This window comes from Galeopterus variegatus, unplaced genomic scaffold, assembly GCF_000696425.1.
Source record: "Galeopterus variegatus unplaced genomic scaffold, G_variegatus-3.0.2 Scaffold818, whole genome shotgun sequence".
Taxonomy (NCBI): Eukaryota; Metazoa; Chordata; class Mammalia; order Dermoptera; family Cynocephalidae; genus Galeopterus; species Galeopterus variegatus.
In genome coordinates, this window is record NW_007726929.1 from 450,561 (window position 1) to 468,713 (window position 18,153).

Sequence of the window (18,153 nt, forward strand, 5' to 3'; positions counted from 1 at the left end):
CCCCCCCCCCCCCCCCCCCCCCCCCCTTTCTCCCCTCCCCTCCCCCCCCCCCCCCCCCCCCCCCAGGTCTCCTGGCGTGCTCAGCTCTCAGCCTTGGCTCTGGTGATGGCCCCAGCAGGCACCCATACTGGCCAGCTCTTGCTGCAGCACAAGCAACCCAACACCTTAGTAGCTTACAGCCACAAGCCCATCCTGTACCCATTATGTGAGACTCTGGCAGGCACGGGGGAGGGGGAGACACTGCAAGTGCTCAGGCTGGGGTAGAGAGAAGCCCAGGCCTGGACAACAAGGTGGGCTTCTTGGAGGAGGGGAAACGTGTGGCTGATGAGGTCAGAGGATTTGCAAGTGCAGTGGGCTGGACAGAAATGAGCTTTGTTAACTGTATGAGGCACTACACAGGTGCATGTCTCTGGAGGCTGGCTCCCTAGCTGGGGAAGATGCCTTGCAGCCCTCCTCAAATCTAACCTGGGGAAACTGAGGCCTCATCAGCAGTCAGTATTCCAAACTGCAGCCCCCTTGTGTTTCTTCCAGAGGCCTGCATCCCTGAAACCCGCCCTCCCAGGGGCCTGTGCCACCCTATGTCCTGAGAGCCAGGCATCCCAGTGGCCCTTCCCTTGGCCTGTGGCCCCACCCTCTCCAACTCCTCCTCCCAGGCACTGTCTCAAGCCTTGTCTGGCTCTGACATCAGAGGCCAGGTTTTCAGACACTGCATATCAGGGATCCAGAAATAAAAAAGGAACTCTACCACCTTCCTACCACTGAGTGGTCAGCCAGAGACCTTCAGGATAAGGCTGAGAGGGACTCATGGGTGTTGAGTGGCTGAACAAAGACCAGAAAGGTTAAGTGGCCTGCCTTAAGTCACGCAGCCAGTAAGTGGTGGCGCTGAGGTTTGAACCCAGGTCTGTGTGGCTCTGGGGTCCTGCCTCCCGCCCTGGCACTGCTCGCAGCCCCTCACGCAGGCCACCTGCCAACTCTCTCCCCAGGCGCTCCCCTCCTTCCCACCCCACTGTCCCTTTCCAGTTCAGGCCTGGGCCTCTCCCGCCGGCTGCTGCCCAGCCTTCCCCGCCCCCTGCCTCCAGCCCTCCCCTCCACCCATTCTCTCACGACTCATACCAGGCCAGGTCCTTTGCCCTTGCCCAAGCTGCTCTTCTACTTCCCACAGCCTTCCCCGCCTCTGTGTGTTAGATTCCTGTTCATCTTTCCCTGAAATAGCCTAGATGACCCCTCCCCTCCTAGGAAGCCTTCTTGAACTCTCACAGACCCTGTGCTCACCCTGTGTGACCTTGGGCAAGTCCCCATTCTATGCCTTAGTTTCCCCATCAATAAGTATGAGGTTTGGATTCAGTCATCTCTAGGGCTTGCCAATCTTGAACATTCTGAAATTCCTCTGTCCACATGCCTGTGGGGACCCTTTTATCCCTGCCCAGTGCCCGAGACCCCTGCTGCTCTATCTGCAACTGCTTCCCATAAAAACATCCCCTCTCTAGCCTCAGCCCAGCTAGAGGAACTGTCAGTCTGAACAGATGTTTTTTCACTAGACTGAAGAACTGATAGCAACAGAAGGATATTTGTGTTTCATAGGGACCTTCAATGTCTTCTTATCCCAACATCTTTCTTATTCAAGAAGAAATGCAGCCCCTGTGGGGCCCATGGGCTCTGCACCAGTTAGGGTAGGGAGAGTGAGCACTGGCCTTGGATTCAGCACCCCTGAGTTTAAGTCCTGCTTATTCACAGACTCATGAGAGACCTTGAGCAGCCTCTGCCCCTCACCGAGCCTGTTTCCATCTGTATAATGGGCATAATAATCCACCCGCCCAAGGACCCTGCATGCCTCTGGTGAGGTGAACTGCTGGAGGAAAGCAAACTCTGGGCAGAGCCCTCTCCTTCTAGAGGCGTGTGCCCCACAGCCAGCGCCATTCTGAGCATTTTCTTTTCTTTTTTTTTTTTTTTTTCCTTTTTGTCTTTTTTCGTGACCGGCAATGGATCACAACCCTCAGTGTCGCGCCCGTACCGGACCTGGACTGGCAACGGGATCGCAACCCTCGGTGTTGCTCCCGCACCTCGCTCAGCCAGTGAGCGGCCAGTCTGTATGTGGGATCCGAACCCTCGGTGGGAGCGCCACCGTGCTCCCAAGCGTCGCACTGTAGCAGTGCGCCACCAGGCCGGCCCCCATTCTGAGCATTTTCAAATTCATCCTGGGATTCTAAAAAGTAAAAATGATCTTTGCATCTGCTATAATTAATTAAAGATTAAATACAGAGATAGGATTATTAAACAGATTGGTTTGAGAGTCCTTCTAGTATTTAGAAGTAGTAGAAGAAACAGAAAAAAGATGCTTCCAAGAAAACAGAACCACCCCATCATTTGGTAACTGCTTATTAGAAATGTAGGGAAGAGTCAGAAGTACTCTTAGGGAAGAGGATTATTTAAAATTCACCAAAGATCAAGACAGCTTACATAAGGGGCTGACTCAGTGGCCACGGGGGAGGCGGGCTGCCCGGCTGGGAGGTGCAGGTGCTGCAGGGGTCACCAGAGCACTCACTGACCTCCTGTTGCCCACCCCCCAGGCAATGCAACAAGACGTCCAACGGCAGTGACAGCTGCGACCTCATGTGCTGTGGGCGCGGCTACAACCCCTACACAGACCGGGTGGTCGAGCGGTGCCACTGCAAGTACCACTGGTGCTGCTATGTCACCTGCCGCAGGTGTGAGCGCACCGTGGAGCGCTATGTTTGCAAGTGAGGCCCACACAGGAGCACGGACTCTACCCGAGGACCCTCGGCGGCCTGGGGCCAGGGACCTGGAGACAGCCTGTGGATTTGTGCTTGTGAATTCCAGATGCCAAGCGTGGGAGGCGGCTCGTGCCTCGCCCTGACTTGGAAGCCTCCAGGAACAGAAGGCCGAGCCACCCTGGAAGGAGGGCTAGGACATCAAAGGAAACCGACAAGATTAAAAATAACCTGGCAGGCCGAGGCTCTGGAGTACCCACATGCTGCCTTCCAGGCTGGTCAAAGAAGCCAGGGGCATGAGATTGGTGAGATGGGTGTGGACTTGACCTTTCAGGGCCGGAGAGACCAGCCTCCGGGAAGCAGTCTGTCCACCCTCATCAAAATGTTCCGCAGGACCCCCTGAGCCCACCCCAGGGCCTGAGCCTGCTGGGCCCATCACATGGAACCACTAGCTTGGGTTGTAAATTTTTTTTTCTTCTTCCTTTGGGATGTGGGAGCTACAGAAATATTTATAAAACATAGCTTTTTCTTTGGGGTGGCTGGCCTCAATTCATCTTTATATATTTTATATATATAAATATATATATATAATGATCTATATTTTAAACAAGCTTTTTAAGCAGCTGTACGAAATAAATGCTGAGCGAACCCCAGCCCGCCCCTGCTGCTCTGGCCTCCTCATGTGAACTGGCAGACCCGGCTGGCGGGAGAGCTCTCCAGTTTCCAGCTCCGCGGCTTCCACTGAGGTTTCCCCTCCTCCCCTGCCCTGCACCCAGCCTGGCCTTGGTCTCCCTGTAAGATCTCTTGGTCAAGGGCAAGGATAGATGTCTTGAAACATAAGCCCAGCTGGCAGCTTCTTTGTTCCTCTGGGACACACATGCCAGCGCACATGCAGAGCCTGGCCATGTTGTCAGACCAGGGAGCTGGGCACACAGGCCTTGGGGAGGTGGTGGCAGACCCAGGCTCCAGCCAGCCCTGGTGGGTTTTGCATGTGACTCTGGGGAAAGCCCCCCCCAGCCTCAGTTTCCCCATTTGTAAAATGAGGATGGTGATGATTAAGGTTGGAGGTGGGGAAAGGCCCCAGTCCCATGCTCAGACCAGGCTGGCGGCGGGGGCCCTCGTGAGAAGTGGTTGGATTCCAGTTCTGTTTGAAGGTGGAGCCAACAGGATTTGTTCTCTTTCTTGTATGAGGAGGGGAAGGAGGCCCAAGAATGACTGCCAGCATTTTGGCTGGAGCATTTGGAAGGATGGAAAGACTGACTGCCGAGAGGGGGGTGGAGAGAAGACTGGGGTTCAGATGTGGACATGTGGGGATCGTGATGTTGTTTAGGTTCCAAGTGGAAACAGTAGGTGGGCAGATATTCAAGTTCTGAGGAGAGGCCAGGGCTGGAAATACATGTTCGGGTGTCATTGCTAAGGGAGCTGGTGGGATAGAAAAGCAAAGAAGACCAAGGCTTGGGCCTGGGGCGCTTCTGCCTTGGAGGCTGGGGAGATGAAGTGGGAAAAAGGCCAAAGAGTTTGAGAAATAACAGCCAAGGAGATTGGAGGAAACTGGGGGTGTCCTGGCTATTGCCAAGTGAAGACAGGGTTCCGAGGCCCGCAAGGTCACTGCAGACACATTGTCTGTCTCTGACCTTCAGCATCATTTCCTGCAAGTGGGCAGTGCTAACAGCCAGGGGATGAGCTGGTAGAGCACCCTTGGTGCCTGGCCTGTGGTAAGTGCCCCCAAATGGAAGCAGTTACTAGTCAACTGTATCTTGCTCTGGCTGTGGGGTGACCACACAAGACAAAGGACATAAGAGGACATTACAAAATGAATGGCTGTGTGCACCGGAGGAGACAGGGATGCTGAGGGGAGGCTTTCCTCTCCCCAGAGCCAGCTAAGGACTGAGACAGCACCTGGGAGGGGCTGGGGTGGGGTCTGGGCAGGATTTGGTGACGTGAAGCAGGCATTCCTGGGGATGGGATGGCATGGACAAAGCCTCACAGGCTGGACCAGTCCCAGGGTGGGAGAGGGAGAGCTTTGTGGCTATCCCCCGAGCCTTGCCTGAAAGCTTGCAGTGGGGGTGCCAGAGTCATATGATCGCAGACTGGAAGGAACCTCCAGACAAGGCTTTTGGTCTGTTTTGCAGATGAGGAAATTCAGAGATGGGAAGGGCCTTTCCTGTGGTCACAGAGCTGATAAGGGGCTGGGGGCACAGGGGGACTGGAGCCTCCCAGGGGGGCCCCTGCCAGCGTCTCTGCAGCAAACTCTGCCTTTCCCAGGCCCAGGGCTTTCCCTGGTCCACAGCCTTCGTTGCCCCCCCACCCCATGGCCCACGGGACCAATCTCCACTTCCCTGGCCTGGCCCCCAAGCCACATTTCCTGCAACTCTCCAGGCGTCCCTTCTGTTCTAGCCACAGGCAGACCCACTCACCAACAGCCCGCCTCACCTCTAGGACCAATCTCCACTTCCCTGGCCTGGCCCCCAAGCCACATTTCCTGCAACTCCCCAGGCGTCCCTTCTGTTCTAGCCACAGGCAGACCCACTCACCAACAGCCCGCCTCACCTCTGGGCATCTGCTGTTCTCTGGCAGGCCTGGGATTCAGTTTCCACTGCTGAAGTCCCACTCAGCCTTCACAGTGCTCCCCACAAAGCTTCTGCCAGTGCCATGGGTGGAAGGGACCTCTCCCTCCTCAGGCTCCCCACAACCCTTTGAACCTTTAAAGCAGCCATCATGCTCATCCTCAAGCAGCCACACAATACCCTCTCCTCCTTCAAGAGTCAGGTGAATGGCCCCCTCCTCCAGGCAGCCCTTCCTGACCAGCCTCAGCCAGGGCCAGGGGCCTTGTCTATGTTCCCCTCCAACATTGTGCTGAGCCGAGGTGTTACAGAGGTCGGTGTTGTGTCTCCTCCACCTGTTGGCGGCCTCCTCGTGGGCTGGGACCAGCTCAGTGCACCACGGGGCCCTGGGACCTGGGGGCAACACAGGGCTGGGTATAAAGCATGCCTCAGAAATGTTGAATTTGGGGGTGTCCTTTGGACCTTATTTGGGACAAGCCATTGGGGAAACTGGACCAAGGACACAGAATGGCTCAGAAAGGATGGCCATAATGATATCAATGCTACCATTTATTGTGCACCTGCTGGGTGCCATTCCAGACACTGTCCCAAATAATCTCTATGGCAGTCCCCCGAGGTGGGTATTGTTATTGCCATCCGTCAGAGGAGGAAACTGAGGCTCTCGCCCCAGATTGCATGGAAAGCTCATGGCGAAGTCGGGCTCCAAGCCCAGATGTGTCCCTCTCACATGTCCCCATTCCAGCAAGGCATGGGGGAGAGCAGCCAGAAGGCAGAAGACTTTTCCTGGGCTGAGCGGGGGACCTTGCCAGGAAGGGCATCCTCAAGGCTCAGGGCAGAGACCTGGCTAGGCCCCTGACTCAATGGGCCTGTGTACCCGCCACTGGCCATGCCCCAGGCCTGTGACGAAGCCCTGCTCCTTTCTGGCTGGCCAGGGCTAGGCGACCAAGGGGGACATGGAGAGCTGGTCAGGGGTCTAAGGACGCAGCTAGGCTGAGCCCACTCAGACGAGGCAGGGCCGGGGCCTCCTCCAGTGTAAATCACAGGGTCCCGGAGGCTCCCAGAAACTCAGAGCTCTAGCAGCTCCGGATCTCACTGTGTTCAGAGATTTAGAGCCATAAAATCTTGGTACCTGGGAATTTTAGAGTAAAAACCCTCAAACCATTGCTTTGGAAGCTCTGTGGCCAACCCAAAGAATTTAAAGGTCCAGGTATTGATCTGTGGGTGTCAGAATTCTTGTCATCAGCAGGGCTCACCACCCAGGCCATGCTCTCTCCCTCTTGCGTACAGGGTAAGCAGTCCCAGACAGGGCTCGAGAGCTCACAGAGGTGGGAACTCCCCAGTGCTAATAGCACCAGCCGCCCAGAGGCGGCTCTGAACCAAGTGTGGGAGGCTGGCTGGAGACAGGAGAGACAGGCCTGGGGAGAGAGACAAGAAGGCAGCAGAGAGGAAACAGGAACTCTTGAAAAGAAGGAGAGATTAGTTTGGTGGGAAAGGAGAGAATGGACAGATAAGGCTCCGTGGGGAGGCCCAGTCTAACCAGAGGAACAACCCAGGGGGGCCCAAGCCCAGCCCTGAGCAAGCAGATGGTCTGTTGTTCCTGAGCTCACGGAGACCAGCTGCCAGGATATACGGACCAGGGCTCCGGCAGGATGCAGGCCCCGTCCCGGGACCCCAGACCCAACAGAGGCTGGATGGGATAGGAGCCGTCTGGGGCTAGGAGGCAGGAATCCCAGCATCTTTACTACGCTTGCTGTGTGACTCCAGACAACCACTGGCCCTCTCTGTGCCTCTGCAGCAGTTGTCTTGTTTAATTCTCACAACCTAAGGGGTAGGGCCTGGCATCTCTGTTTTATTGATGAGGACACTGAGGCACAGAGAGGGAAGCAAGTATCCCAGGGTCACAGAGCAATTAGTGGCAGAGCTGGGATCTAAACCCTAGACTGCCTGGCTCCAACTGCTGGGCCTGTTCTCAGCCTTCATGATGGGCATCCCAGGGATGAAGGTGGCCCCCAGCGGGGCGTTACATAGGAGGGAGAGGGAATAGTTCAGGACTGAGCAGTTCCTGACATCTGTCACAGGACTGGAAAGTGCAGTCCAGGCACGGGGGTGGGGTGGGGGAGGGGGCGTTACCCATCAGGCCACAGCTTGGCCAACACTCTCCTGCCCTGTCCTCCCTGGGGGTACTGCCCTCCGTTGCCTGGGTGCCTGGCTGGCCTCCCAGGCCCCACCTGCATGGGGGGGTGGGGGAGTGAAGTGCAGGTGTCCCTCTTTAGTGGGCCCATAGCTCTTGGTTATTATATTGGGGGGTTGGGGGAGGGGATGCAGAAGATAGGCAGAGCCCTGCGGGCTTCAGGGATTGGAGAGTGCCAGAATCTCAAGTAAAAAACCAGTTTCTCCTATACTCTCATATGACAATCAACACAGACTTCTATGACCAAATGTGCAGGAATTTCTCCCCACTAGCAAGCAAGCAATTCTGCACCAGACAGCAGCTGGGTGCCCTTCAATTCAATTCAATTCTGATTGACAATCAACACAGACTTCTATGACCAAATGTGCAGGAATTTCTCCCCACTAGCAAGCAAGCAAGCAATTCTGCACCAGACAGCAGCTGGGTGCCCTTCAATTCAATTCAATTCTGACACTATTTACCTGGAGATAGTGTCATATCCCCCAAGTTGAGGGCCCAGTCCCCAAGACTGCCCACCTCTCCACTTCTCATGCCAATGGAAGCCCCAGGTTGTTTTATCTGTGCTTCTGACTGACTGTTCCTACTACTCCCTCCTCAGGTTTGGTTAATTCGCTAGAGCAGCTCCGAGAACTCAGGGAAACACTTCCGTGTGTTTACCAGTTCATTATAAAGGCTATTACAAATGCACAGGGCGAGGTATAGGGGAAGGGAGCACAGCTTCCATGCCCTCCCCGGGCATGCCGCCTGCTAGGGACCTCCATGTGTTTGGCTGCTCAGCAGTCCATCCAAACTCTGTCTTTTGGGGCTTTTATGGAGGCTTCTTTATATAAGCATGATTAGTTAAATCACTGGCCACTGGGCCACTGGTGACTGGCTCAACCTTCAACCCCTGTCCCCTCCTGGAGGCCGGGGAGTAGAGCTGAAATGTCTCGACCCTCTAATCCCGGTCTTTCCTGTGACCAACCCCCAACCAGCTACCTAGGAACTGCCAGCTACCAGTCATCTCGTTAGCATAAAAAAAGACACCATGCTGGGGATTCCAAGGATTTTAGAGAAATGGGGACAGAGACCAAATGTATATTGCACAATAGCACAGAGAGGGAAAGCCCACTTCTCTCAGGGTGTTGAGCGTACGAAGTAGAAAATCAGGAAGACTTCATGGAAGAGCTGCCATTTGCTGTGTCCAGAGAGCTGACAGGATTTCAAGAGATGGAGATGGAGGCTAAGGAGAGGGGTCTGCATGAGCACAGCCTCGGCAGCAGGGTACGCTCAGAGGATGCCAGGAAGCAAGTGTGGCTGGAGTGCAGGGGCCATGGACACCAGGTCAGCAAAGGTCCAGGCTAGATGGCCTGAGGCCCTAGGCTGGTACATTAGAACCAAGGGGTCTAAGACTACTCCCCACCAGGGTGCTAGCTGCCAGCTGGCTTGCCCACCAGCTGCTGGCCAGGCCACCGGCCCGCCCACGGAGCTGACTGGCTTCATGCAGAGCAATTTCACAGCCGCACGTTTAAAGGGTCCCTTTGCTCCCATAGACCAAATCAATTTCCGCCCAGCTCCCCAGACTCATGGCTGCTGAAGACATTCTCCTTATCGGCCCCTTGGTCCCCATTGCCTTATCTGCTGGATGCCAGCAGAGGGGCTGAAGAGCTGGGCAGGGGGCTGAGGGGGCGGTGATGGTGAGAGCAGGAGGCGGCGGCGGCAGATCACACCAACTATCCCAAACCCCCACCCCATGCAGGCTGTCAGGGGCTTGTGAGAGGCCCAACCTCCAGAGCTCCTGGGCAGGGGCACAGATGGAGTTGAAGTCCAAGTGTTTATGTCTCCACTGTTGTTGCATCCACAAAAGTGAGCTGTCCTCAGGGGGGCTGTGGAGCGGGAGGCTATCTGAGAGGTCCGGACGGCAGCCTGTTGGATACCATGACCTTGAAAGCTCCTCACACTCTAGGTTCTAAGAGTAGATTTTCCTTGGATTCTCGACCTCCACTCTGAAACATTCCATGGTCCTAGGATTTCAGGACCCCCAGGACCCAAGGATAGCAAGACTCTATCATGTCTAGAATTTGAAGAATCCAAAACTGTGTGCCGTTGCCCTCTCCTCCTGAAGTGCAAGGTGTATCTTTTCCTGTGTCCACATTATCCTTCCCCTCTCCCAAGACCTGTCCTCACTTCCAGTCACACACGACCCATCTGAGCCAGGTCGGGGAGAGACGTGTGCGGTGGAGCGGCCCACAGGAAGTCACTTGATGCAGACCCTGGTTCTGCATTTCCCGGGACATTTCTGGGGAAAGGACAGGCAACTCGGGTACCATTTGAACGTGTGCGGTGGAGCGGCCCACAGGAAGTCACTTGATGCAGATCCTGGTTCTGCATTTCCCGGGACATTTCTGGGGAAAGGACAGGCAACTCGGGTACCATTTGATCCCAGGCTAACTCCTGGGGACTGGCCGTGAGTCCTGAGTAGTTTCCCTGCAGGTCTGTGATGGGCTTGTCCGTGGTGCTCTGGGTGCTCCAAGTGACAACTGCCAGCAGTTCACCAGCCCTCGGTGTCAGTTTGGCCGTTCCCCTCCTGGCAGTTGTTGTCCTTACCTCCTACTGTCCTGTAAGGTGGACCTGCAGGCCCCTGAGGGCTTCTTTCCCTGTGAACAGAGGCTCCATCATCACCGCGATAGGGGCCCAAATCCTCAGGAATGGTGGCTGCCCTCGACACTCCGTGTTCTGGCCAAAGTCCAGGCTTGGTTTAAAATCCATTTCTGGAGCAAAGGAAAACAGACCCCACCTCCTCCTGCACACACTCAGCACACCTCCCCAACACACACTACTCGGCCACCCACCCTCTCTCTCCAGAACTACACAGGCGAGTGCTGTGTATCAGGTAGGGCATGGCCTGTTAGAGCCACACAGCCAGAGTTTTAACCCTGCCACTGCCCCTTCCAAGCTGAGGGACCCTGGACATCTCGCAGCACCTGAGACTCCATTTCCTCAGCTGTAAAATCGGGGTGCATGCAGGCTTGTCATGACCTGTCAGGGTTGCCCTGACACTAGGGGGAGGTCACGTGTGTAACGCATCCTGCACCATACGTGGCTGGATTGGGCCCAGCCAGAGCAGCAGGGTGGCACCGCGTGGTTAGGAGCACAGCTGTGTTGCCAGCCAGGCCTGACTCAGGCTCCTGGCTCTGCCCTCACTAGTCATGTGACCTGCAGGAAGTTACTTAACCTTTTTGAGCCTCAGTTTGTTCATCTGTAAAGTAGCATTAACCACTCACCTCTTTTCATTGTTGTGAGGCGCAAACTAGGCAATGCACATCAAGCACTTGGCAAATGGTAAATATTATTCATTGGCAGTCATTGTGATTAAAGAATTCAGTCAGTCAACAAACCTCCACTAAGCCAGGCTCTGCCAGGCACTGGGGAATCAGAGCTGAGACCGACGTGGCTCTAGCCCTCAAAGCCCCCAGACGTGGGGAAGGGACCATAATTGAGGGGTGAGCAAAGGGGCCTGGGGGCCTGGGGCCAGGGGCTGGGGAGAGGGTCAGGGTGGCCCTCCCAGGGAGGCCCCAGGGCTGCCACACTGGATCCAGAAGGTCGAGGAGCAGTGCCCAGACAGACTGCAGGAGGACACCCAGGCAGAGAGGACAGTGTGGCAGAGGCTCAGGGACGGGGAGGGCAAAGTCTCTTCAGGGGACACACTCGCAGGGGCATTCAGGTGTATGGAAAAGCCCAGCTCTGGGGGACCCATGGGAGGGCCCTGCTGGAGTGGAGCCCAGCCCCACCCTCACACACTTTGACAGCCAAAATGGAGTGTGGGTGCAGTGAGGCTTTGTCCACATCACATCCTTGATAGAGCCCTGAAATCCCATGGCCTCTTCTCCCTAGGAAGCAGTGGGCCTCTGTGAGGGCCCTTCGCCACCATCAAGTCCCCCAGCCTCAGCCCCTCACAGCGCCCCCGCCCCTACCTCCCACGGCCCTGTGGCTGTGAACACTGATGGACCAGGGCCCCTGGGGACTCATCTCGTTCCCGCTGTCCCCCAGAATGCAACCCAGGCCTGGTTCAGAGATGGAACGGAGGTACAAGCCCTGGTGGGGTGAACATCAGAGGGCCGGTGGCCCCCAAGGCCGAGGCTGGGGCCGGGGCCGGGCTCTATGGGGTTGCACATGAGGACATACGAGCGTCTTGGAGGCTACCGCCTGCCAGACGCCCACCCTCCTACAGGTTAACCCCCATCTGCAGACGAGAAAGCTGGGATGGGAAGGCTGTTCCTTAATGGCACTGGCTCCCTGCCAGTGGTTCGTACCTCAGCGGCCCGTGGCCGTGCCCAGCCCTGTGCTAAGGCCTTCCCGCCTCATCTCACCGTGCTGTTTCCCGAGCACCTACTGATGCTGGGGACTGCCCTCGGAGTGTGTGTGCGTGGCGGCATCTCCCGGAGCTCTCCGAGGACATGGCCCCATGGAGGGTGTGAGGCAGAGTGGCCCAGGTCAGAGCCTCACACCCTCTGCCCTATGACACAGCTTCTGAGTGGCCTGGCTGCTTGAGGCAGGATGTCTGTGCCCTGGAAGAAGCTCCCAAAGGGACACCACAGGAAGGTTAAGAATCAGAGTCACAGAACCTTAGCACCTACCCTTGCGTACCTTGGGGTGTGGAAGACTAGACCACGCCATCCTTCATCATGGCTGGGACCACGTGATAACGAGCCCGTGACTAGCTCTCAGCACTAGGCACCCATGCGTCCTAACTGCTTAATGTGTCACACAGCCCTGTGAGTGGTCGCCGCAGCATCATTACTAAACAAGTCACGTGCGGGTGATTCTAGAGCCAGGCCATGGCTCAACTCCACCATTTCATTCTGGAGTGACCTGTGTCACCTTCTGTGCCTCAGTTTCTTCATCTTGAGAATGAGGACAATCATGGCCCTCCCTTCTCTGGGATCTCGAGGGAAGTAGGGAAGGTCAAGGGCTGGAGGCAGCCTTGTGAGTGGCCGCCATGAAGGTCACGGTGCTAGGCTGATGCCTGGGCTCCTCTTCAGACACACCCCTACCCTTGGCTGGTCCTAGCAGCCTGTGTGCATGGGACCCCACTGCCTGGGCACTTGAGGCCTGGCCTCCTGCTACAGCCCCTGCCACCATGCCAGGCACAGACTAGGGGCTTACAAATGGCCACTGTTTATTATTGGGAGAGGAGGGAGAATGTGAGTGGCATGTGGAGGTACTTTCATGTAAGCCTGACCCTCCCCCATAAATGCCACCCTGGGGCCTTCCGTCCTTGGTAAAGGACATCCTTCCGTGTTGTCACCGGGTCACCCTACCCTCCTGCTCAGGAGGGAATTGTCCCATTTTGCAGGTCCCCTTTGCCACAGCTCACTGAGGACCAGCTCTGCAGCAGGCACCCCATGAGGGAGGCTCGGGGAGGCTCAGGGAGGCTGTGGGCATGGGAGAGAGAGCCAAAAGGGACCTTGGAAGTCAGCCCATCCAACCCCACTCTGCAGGCGGGGAAGCTGAGGCCCAGCAGGGTCAGGGCTTCCCCAGGTCCCACTGTGTGTCAGAGGCAGATTCTGTGTCAGTGTTGAGGCCTCTGAGGGGCTGGTGGGTGGTGGGGCCTGGGCCAAGCAGGACCCGCTGTGATCAATCCCCACCACCCCCGCCTGCCTTGCCCCCAGAGGCAGGGTCCTCCCCCTTTCCCCACAAGGGTGCCGGCAGGCTGGGGAAGAAGCCCAAATATTTAGTCTGTGAGGAAGGGAGCAGAGCTCAGATCCTGGCCCAGTGGCCCTGCCCCAGGCCCTGTGCCAGAAGCCACATCACAGAGGGCCATGACCTGCCCCCCTCCCCAAGTCCTAGCGTCCCCATCACAAATATTTCTTTCCACAAACATGTTGTGGTGCCTGAACTGCCACCATTCATAATTCTTCTGGGTTAAAGCACCATGTCTTCCCACTAGGTTTCCTTTCCCTGAGATAATAATAATAATAATAATAATAATAATAATAATAATAACAATAGCAGCAACTCATGTATGTACGAGGTTTACACTTCATACAGGACTTTCATATCCCCCAGCACCTCATAACAACTCTGTGTGCTGGAAATGTTATGGCCGTTCTAGATGGGAAACCAGGGCTCGGAGTGGTGGGACTTGCCCAGGGCCACAGAGAGCTGTAGGGCGCTGGACTCAGCTCCAGGTCTGACTGCAGAGTCTGGACCCAGTCCTGGTCCCCCTGGGCATGGCAGCTGGAGGTGGGGTGCCTGGGGGCTGCCCAAGGAGGGAGCCATCTGCTGCAGAGCTGGGGCTCACATCAGCCCCCGGCCTGCGGGGGGCTTCCTCCCAGGTCTGGGCAGGAACCAGTCAGTTGTACCCCAGGCTCCTCCCCTTTTCTTCTACAGCGGGACCCCTCCCTCTGGCTTCATGCCTGGCTGCAGTTTGACAACTCCCAGATCTGATCCTGCCTGGTCCCCCGGGAACCTCAAACTCACCGTCATCCCCCAGTCCTAAGTCCCTCTGGGTTCCTATCTCCATGAATGGGAAGCCCTATCATTCCCCACCTGCTTAAGCAGAAATGCAAATTCTCAGGCCCCACCCCTACCCATCAGAAACTCTGAGGGACAGGCCCAGCAATCCACGCTTTCCCAAGCCTCTGGGGGGATTCCGATGCTAGAGATCAAGAGGCACTGCTCTAGCACAGACATCTGACCTCTTCACTCTGCCTAACACCCTCTGTGGCTCCCCACGGCCACAGGATAAATCCCAGCCCCTCACCTGGCATGGACAGCCTCTGATCTGGCCGCCCGCTGCTCTGCAGCCTACTCCTCCCCACACCCATGTGTGCACTCACACCCTGTACTCCACACTTCTCACGCACTGCCTTCTCTCATGTCTCCAGGCCTTTGTGCATGTCATCCCCCCGCCTTTCCCCGGGCAGCCTGGAAACTCTTATGATCCTTCAACTCCCTCTGCCTCGGAGAAGTCTTCCCTGACTTCTCCAGGCAGAGGGGGCCCCAGTATGGTACCCGCAGCCCCTAGGCTCCCCCTGGGACAGAGCTAGTCACCCTGTGTGGTCCTGCTTGTTTTGACCCCACTGGTCTGTTTCAGTTTTTGTGCAAGGATTGGGCTAGGGAATGCCTCAGTAAAGGCTGAGATGAAAACAAGAACAAGGAAGTTTGGCTGCAGAGATCAGGGTCACATCTTCTAAACGGAGCTCAGCTGGCTTAGATCAGCTCTAGGGACAGGCCCTGGGCTGCCCTCACCACCGCAGCCTCACCGTGGGCCCTCCCTGCCTGCCCCTTGGGCCTTCGTCTCTCCCTGTGTGGGTGAGTGGGACAGAAGCAGCCCTTTGCCACAGCTCAGAGGCCCCTGGGTCTCCAGCCCCTGGATGAAGATTGCAGTGCCCCTCACGCCAGGCCTCCACTTCTGTGCACTTGCTGCCCCCACCACCACCCCAAGAATGGTGACCACAGCACCTGCCCAGGTCCCTGCACAGCCAGGGTGACATGGTGTCACCTCCAAGGGTCCATTTTACAGGATGAAAAGTGAGGCTGGGGAAACAGGAGCCAGCTGCCAGCTGAACCTGCTGAGGGTTCAAGTCACCCCTCACTGGGCTGGCTGGGAGAAAGTGAGCCGGCCGCCCACGAGCCTCTCTGAGCTCATGGGGGTCAGCAGACCCGGTGGGAATCCTCAACACCCGGCAAGTTCCTGAGCCCTCATACCTCTGTTTCCTCTCTTTTCACATGGCCACGACGAGGCACACCTCCCAGGGGAGAAACGGATCAGGCACTGGATGTGAAGAGCCCAACAGGGCCAGCTGTCCTCCTCCAGCACACCAGAGCTGCTGCCTGCTCTGTGCAGGGTGCTGGGGACAGGAGAAGTCCTCCTGGCCATGTGGCCCCTTCTTTTCCTCAACTCTTCTGGTCTTCCAGTTGTCCCTTCCTGCTCTGCCTCTGAAGAAGTGCTTGCCACTGGTGTGATCTGAGGGGTGTGGGGCTGCTCCTCCACCTGGGTTTGAGGCTACCCTGCCTGGAATTCTCCCTCACCGCTGCTTCCCTTTGCAGTCAGGCCCTTCCCCAGAAGAACTGCAGGTTCCCTGGGAGGTGACTCCTCAGACCCCCTCCTCAGTGTACCCAGGTTCCCCCTGCCCTTCCCAGCTGCCCCTGATCTGGTGTACACAACCAGGCCTGACCCTCATGACTCCGTGGGGTCCAAGTGTCCTCCAACTTCTCCTATTTTGTGGTCGTCCAGATGTTCCACAGAGAGGAGGGCCCAAGCCAGGGAGGGGGCAGGGGAGATTCTTGAAGGGGCTCATCTCCTCTGGCATTTCAGTGGTCACCTGCCTGACCACGTGACCTCTGTCATCCTTTCTAGTCTCGAAGATGAACTTGAACTGCTGAGCTGGAGGTTTGTGCCTAGTTTCTCCAAGTCACTGAGACGTGTGTGGCTGAGCTATTGGATGAATGATGCATGGATAAACAGATGGGTGGGCGGTTGGATGGATGGATGGAAGGACGCGTGGATGGATGGAGGTTTTTTAAGAGTTAGCCAAAGTTTCACCTTCCTCAGGAAGCCTTCTTCGATCCCCTGGCTGAGTCAGAGCCTCCATCAGGCCCCCATAGTCCTGGGCTTTTCTGTCTTGGGGGGCTGAGAACAGACTGAGATTTCCCCAAAACAGGACAGTGGTCTGGATCATCAGTGACCCTGAAACTCAATCCAGGGCCTGTCCATAGAGGCCTCCAGGGAAGTTCTGGACAATGAGTGAGAAATGAATGAATCCATTCCAGCGAGGTAAGTGTTCCTGTCCGGCAGAAGACGGGCAGGAGGGAAAGCCCTAAGAGGTCAGCAGAGGCTAGCCCCGATGCTGCTCCTGCTGGAACTGGGGCTGGTGGGGCAGGAGGAATGCACTGTAGTTCAGAGTAACCAGCATTAACACTTGTAGTGCACCTGCCCTGTGCCAGGCACGTGCCAACCCCTTTACACATGCCATTTTATTTAAACCTCCCAGAAGATGCTATTTGCATCCCTGTTTTTCAGATGAAGGTGCTGAAGCATCTTAGAGAGATGTAGTAACTTGCCCAGGGTCGCTCAGCGAGGAGGCGAAAGGCCGAGGTTTGCACTCAGGTCTGAGTATGCTGTGTTGTATTGTGCTGTCAAATATCAGGCTGAGGAATGGGACTGGATCCAAGTCTGTATGAGACTGTCACATACAGTCTCCATCCCAGTGGAGAAAAGGCATCTTCATGGTGGTCACGATCAGCTCCTCAACGAAAGGAGTTGGACCCCTGGGCCTTGGTTCCAGAAAAGTGTTTGTCACGCCTCCCCACCCCCCATACCACCCTTCTCCTATCCCCACAGTTCCGAGCTTTTGGAGTATCTGCAGCTGGGAGTCTTCCAGCTACAGCTGAACTTGGCTCCAGAGACCCCTAGGAGCTGCAGCTGCTGCTCTGGAACGGGGTGGCCTCCCCCAGAAGCCTCCTGCACTGGTGCCTTTTGCCCAGCTCCAGGCTGCTTGTCCATCACCCCCTGCCCCCCAGCCTGAACACCCCGTTGTGGTTCCCCCTTCCCTTAGCCTTCAAAGTGGATCGTTCTTAGTTTGAATCCCAGCAACTCCCCTTACTAGCTGTGTGGCCCCAGCCAGTGACTTCTGATCTCCCAGCCCTGGCTTTCCCAAATATTGCTGGTGTGTAAACAAGGTCACAGAACCCATCAGCAGAGTGGCCCTGTGATGGACAAATGATGGTCCTAGAACAGCTCCCTAAGCCCCTTCCCCTCTTCCCTCTACTAGCTAAGCCACATGGTAAATTACTCTTAGAACTTAGCATCAGGGAAAAAATAGTCTTTCCTGAAGAACTGGTGTGCTTTCTTTGGTCAGACAATACAAAGTATTTGACGCAACATCATTATTTCCTTTGTTGCTGTGGTTTCCAGGAAGTTCAGAGCTAAACTTCATCTTAATTGCAGTCATTAGATAGGTCACTGTGTGGATGACAAGTTACTTCCTACGCTGTCTGAGGAGTTCGGTTAGGACCTCCTCAGCATCCTTTCTTTTGAACTACCCCTAATCTTTTAAAAATTATGAGGGGAACACAGGGTTCCTCTTCAGTCCTGGCTGCCACATGCAGCTCTCTGCTGTCCGGCCCTAACCGAGCCCGCACCTCCTCCAGGCCTGCGCTCACCTCCTCTCCAGCCAGCCTGGCCCCTCGCTTTCCTGTGTCCTCCCCGTCAGGCCTGTCCCCAGGTGTTTGGCTGTGTCGAAGACTAGGGTGCCCCCTTCCCTCCCATCTGCCAGATGCTAAGCCCTCATTCAGGGGCCACTCCTCCCGGGATGAGTCACTGGCTTCACAGCCCACACCTTCCCTTTCCCAAAGTCCCGCTGCACTCCCGCCCTCCTTCCAGCCCATCCACCACTTCTGGAAAATCTGCTTTGTTCCAGACACTGTTCTAGGGATTCTGCAGTAAGCAAAAGAGACAAACCCTCTGCCCCATGGAATGACACTCTGGTTGGGGAGGATAATAACAAATAAATAAGTAAAATTTGGGGGTTGGGTTTTTTTTTTAATCAGGTAGTGGCAAATTTTAAGGAGAAGCTTAATAAAAACAGCCTAATGGGGGTAGGAGTACTGGTGGGAGAGGAAGTATCCTAGTCCCTTGAGGTTGTCCGGGAAGGCCTCACAGTGAAGAAAGCATTTGCACCTA

At 56.1% G+C, this 18,153-nt stretch overlaps 1 protein-coding gene across 1 annotated transcript in view; it reads left to right on the forward strand.

The window, feature by feature from the left end:
• WNT11 (wingless-type MMTV integration site family, member 11) overlaps nt 1-3,382 on the forward strand; it is an 11,119-nt gene extending 7,737 nt beyond the window's left edge. Inside the window, exon 4 of the mRNA XM_008572681.1 lies at nt 2,568-3,382. Coding sequence (XP_008570903.1) covers nt 2,568-2,742 — 175 coding nt within the window. The 3' untranslated portion in view covers nt 2,743-3,382. The remainder of the gene's footprint in view (nt 1-2,567) is intronic.
• Nucleotides 3,383-18,153: the final 14,771 nt, after the last annotated feature.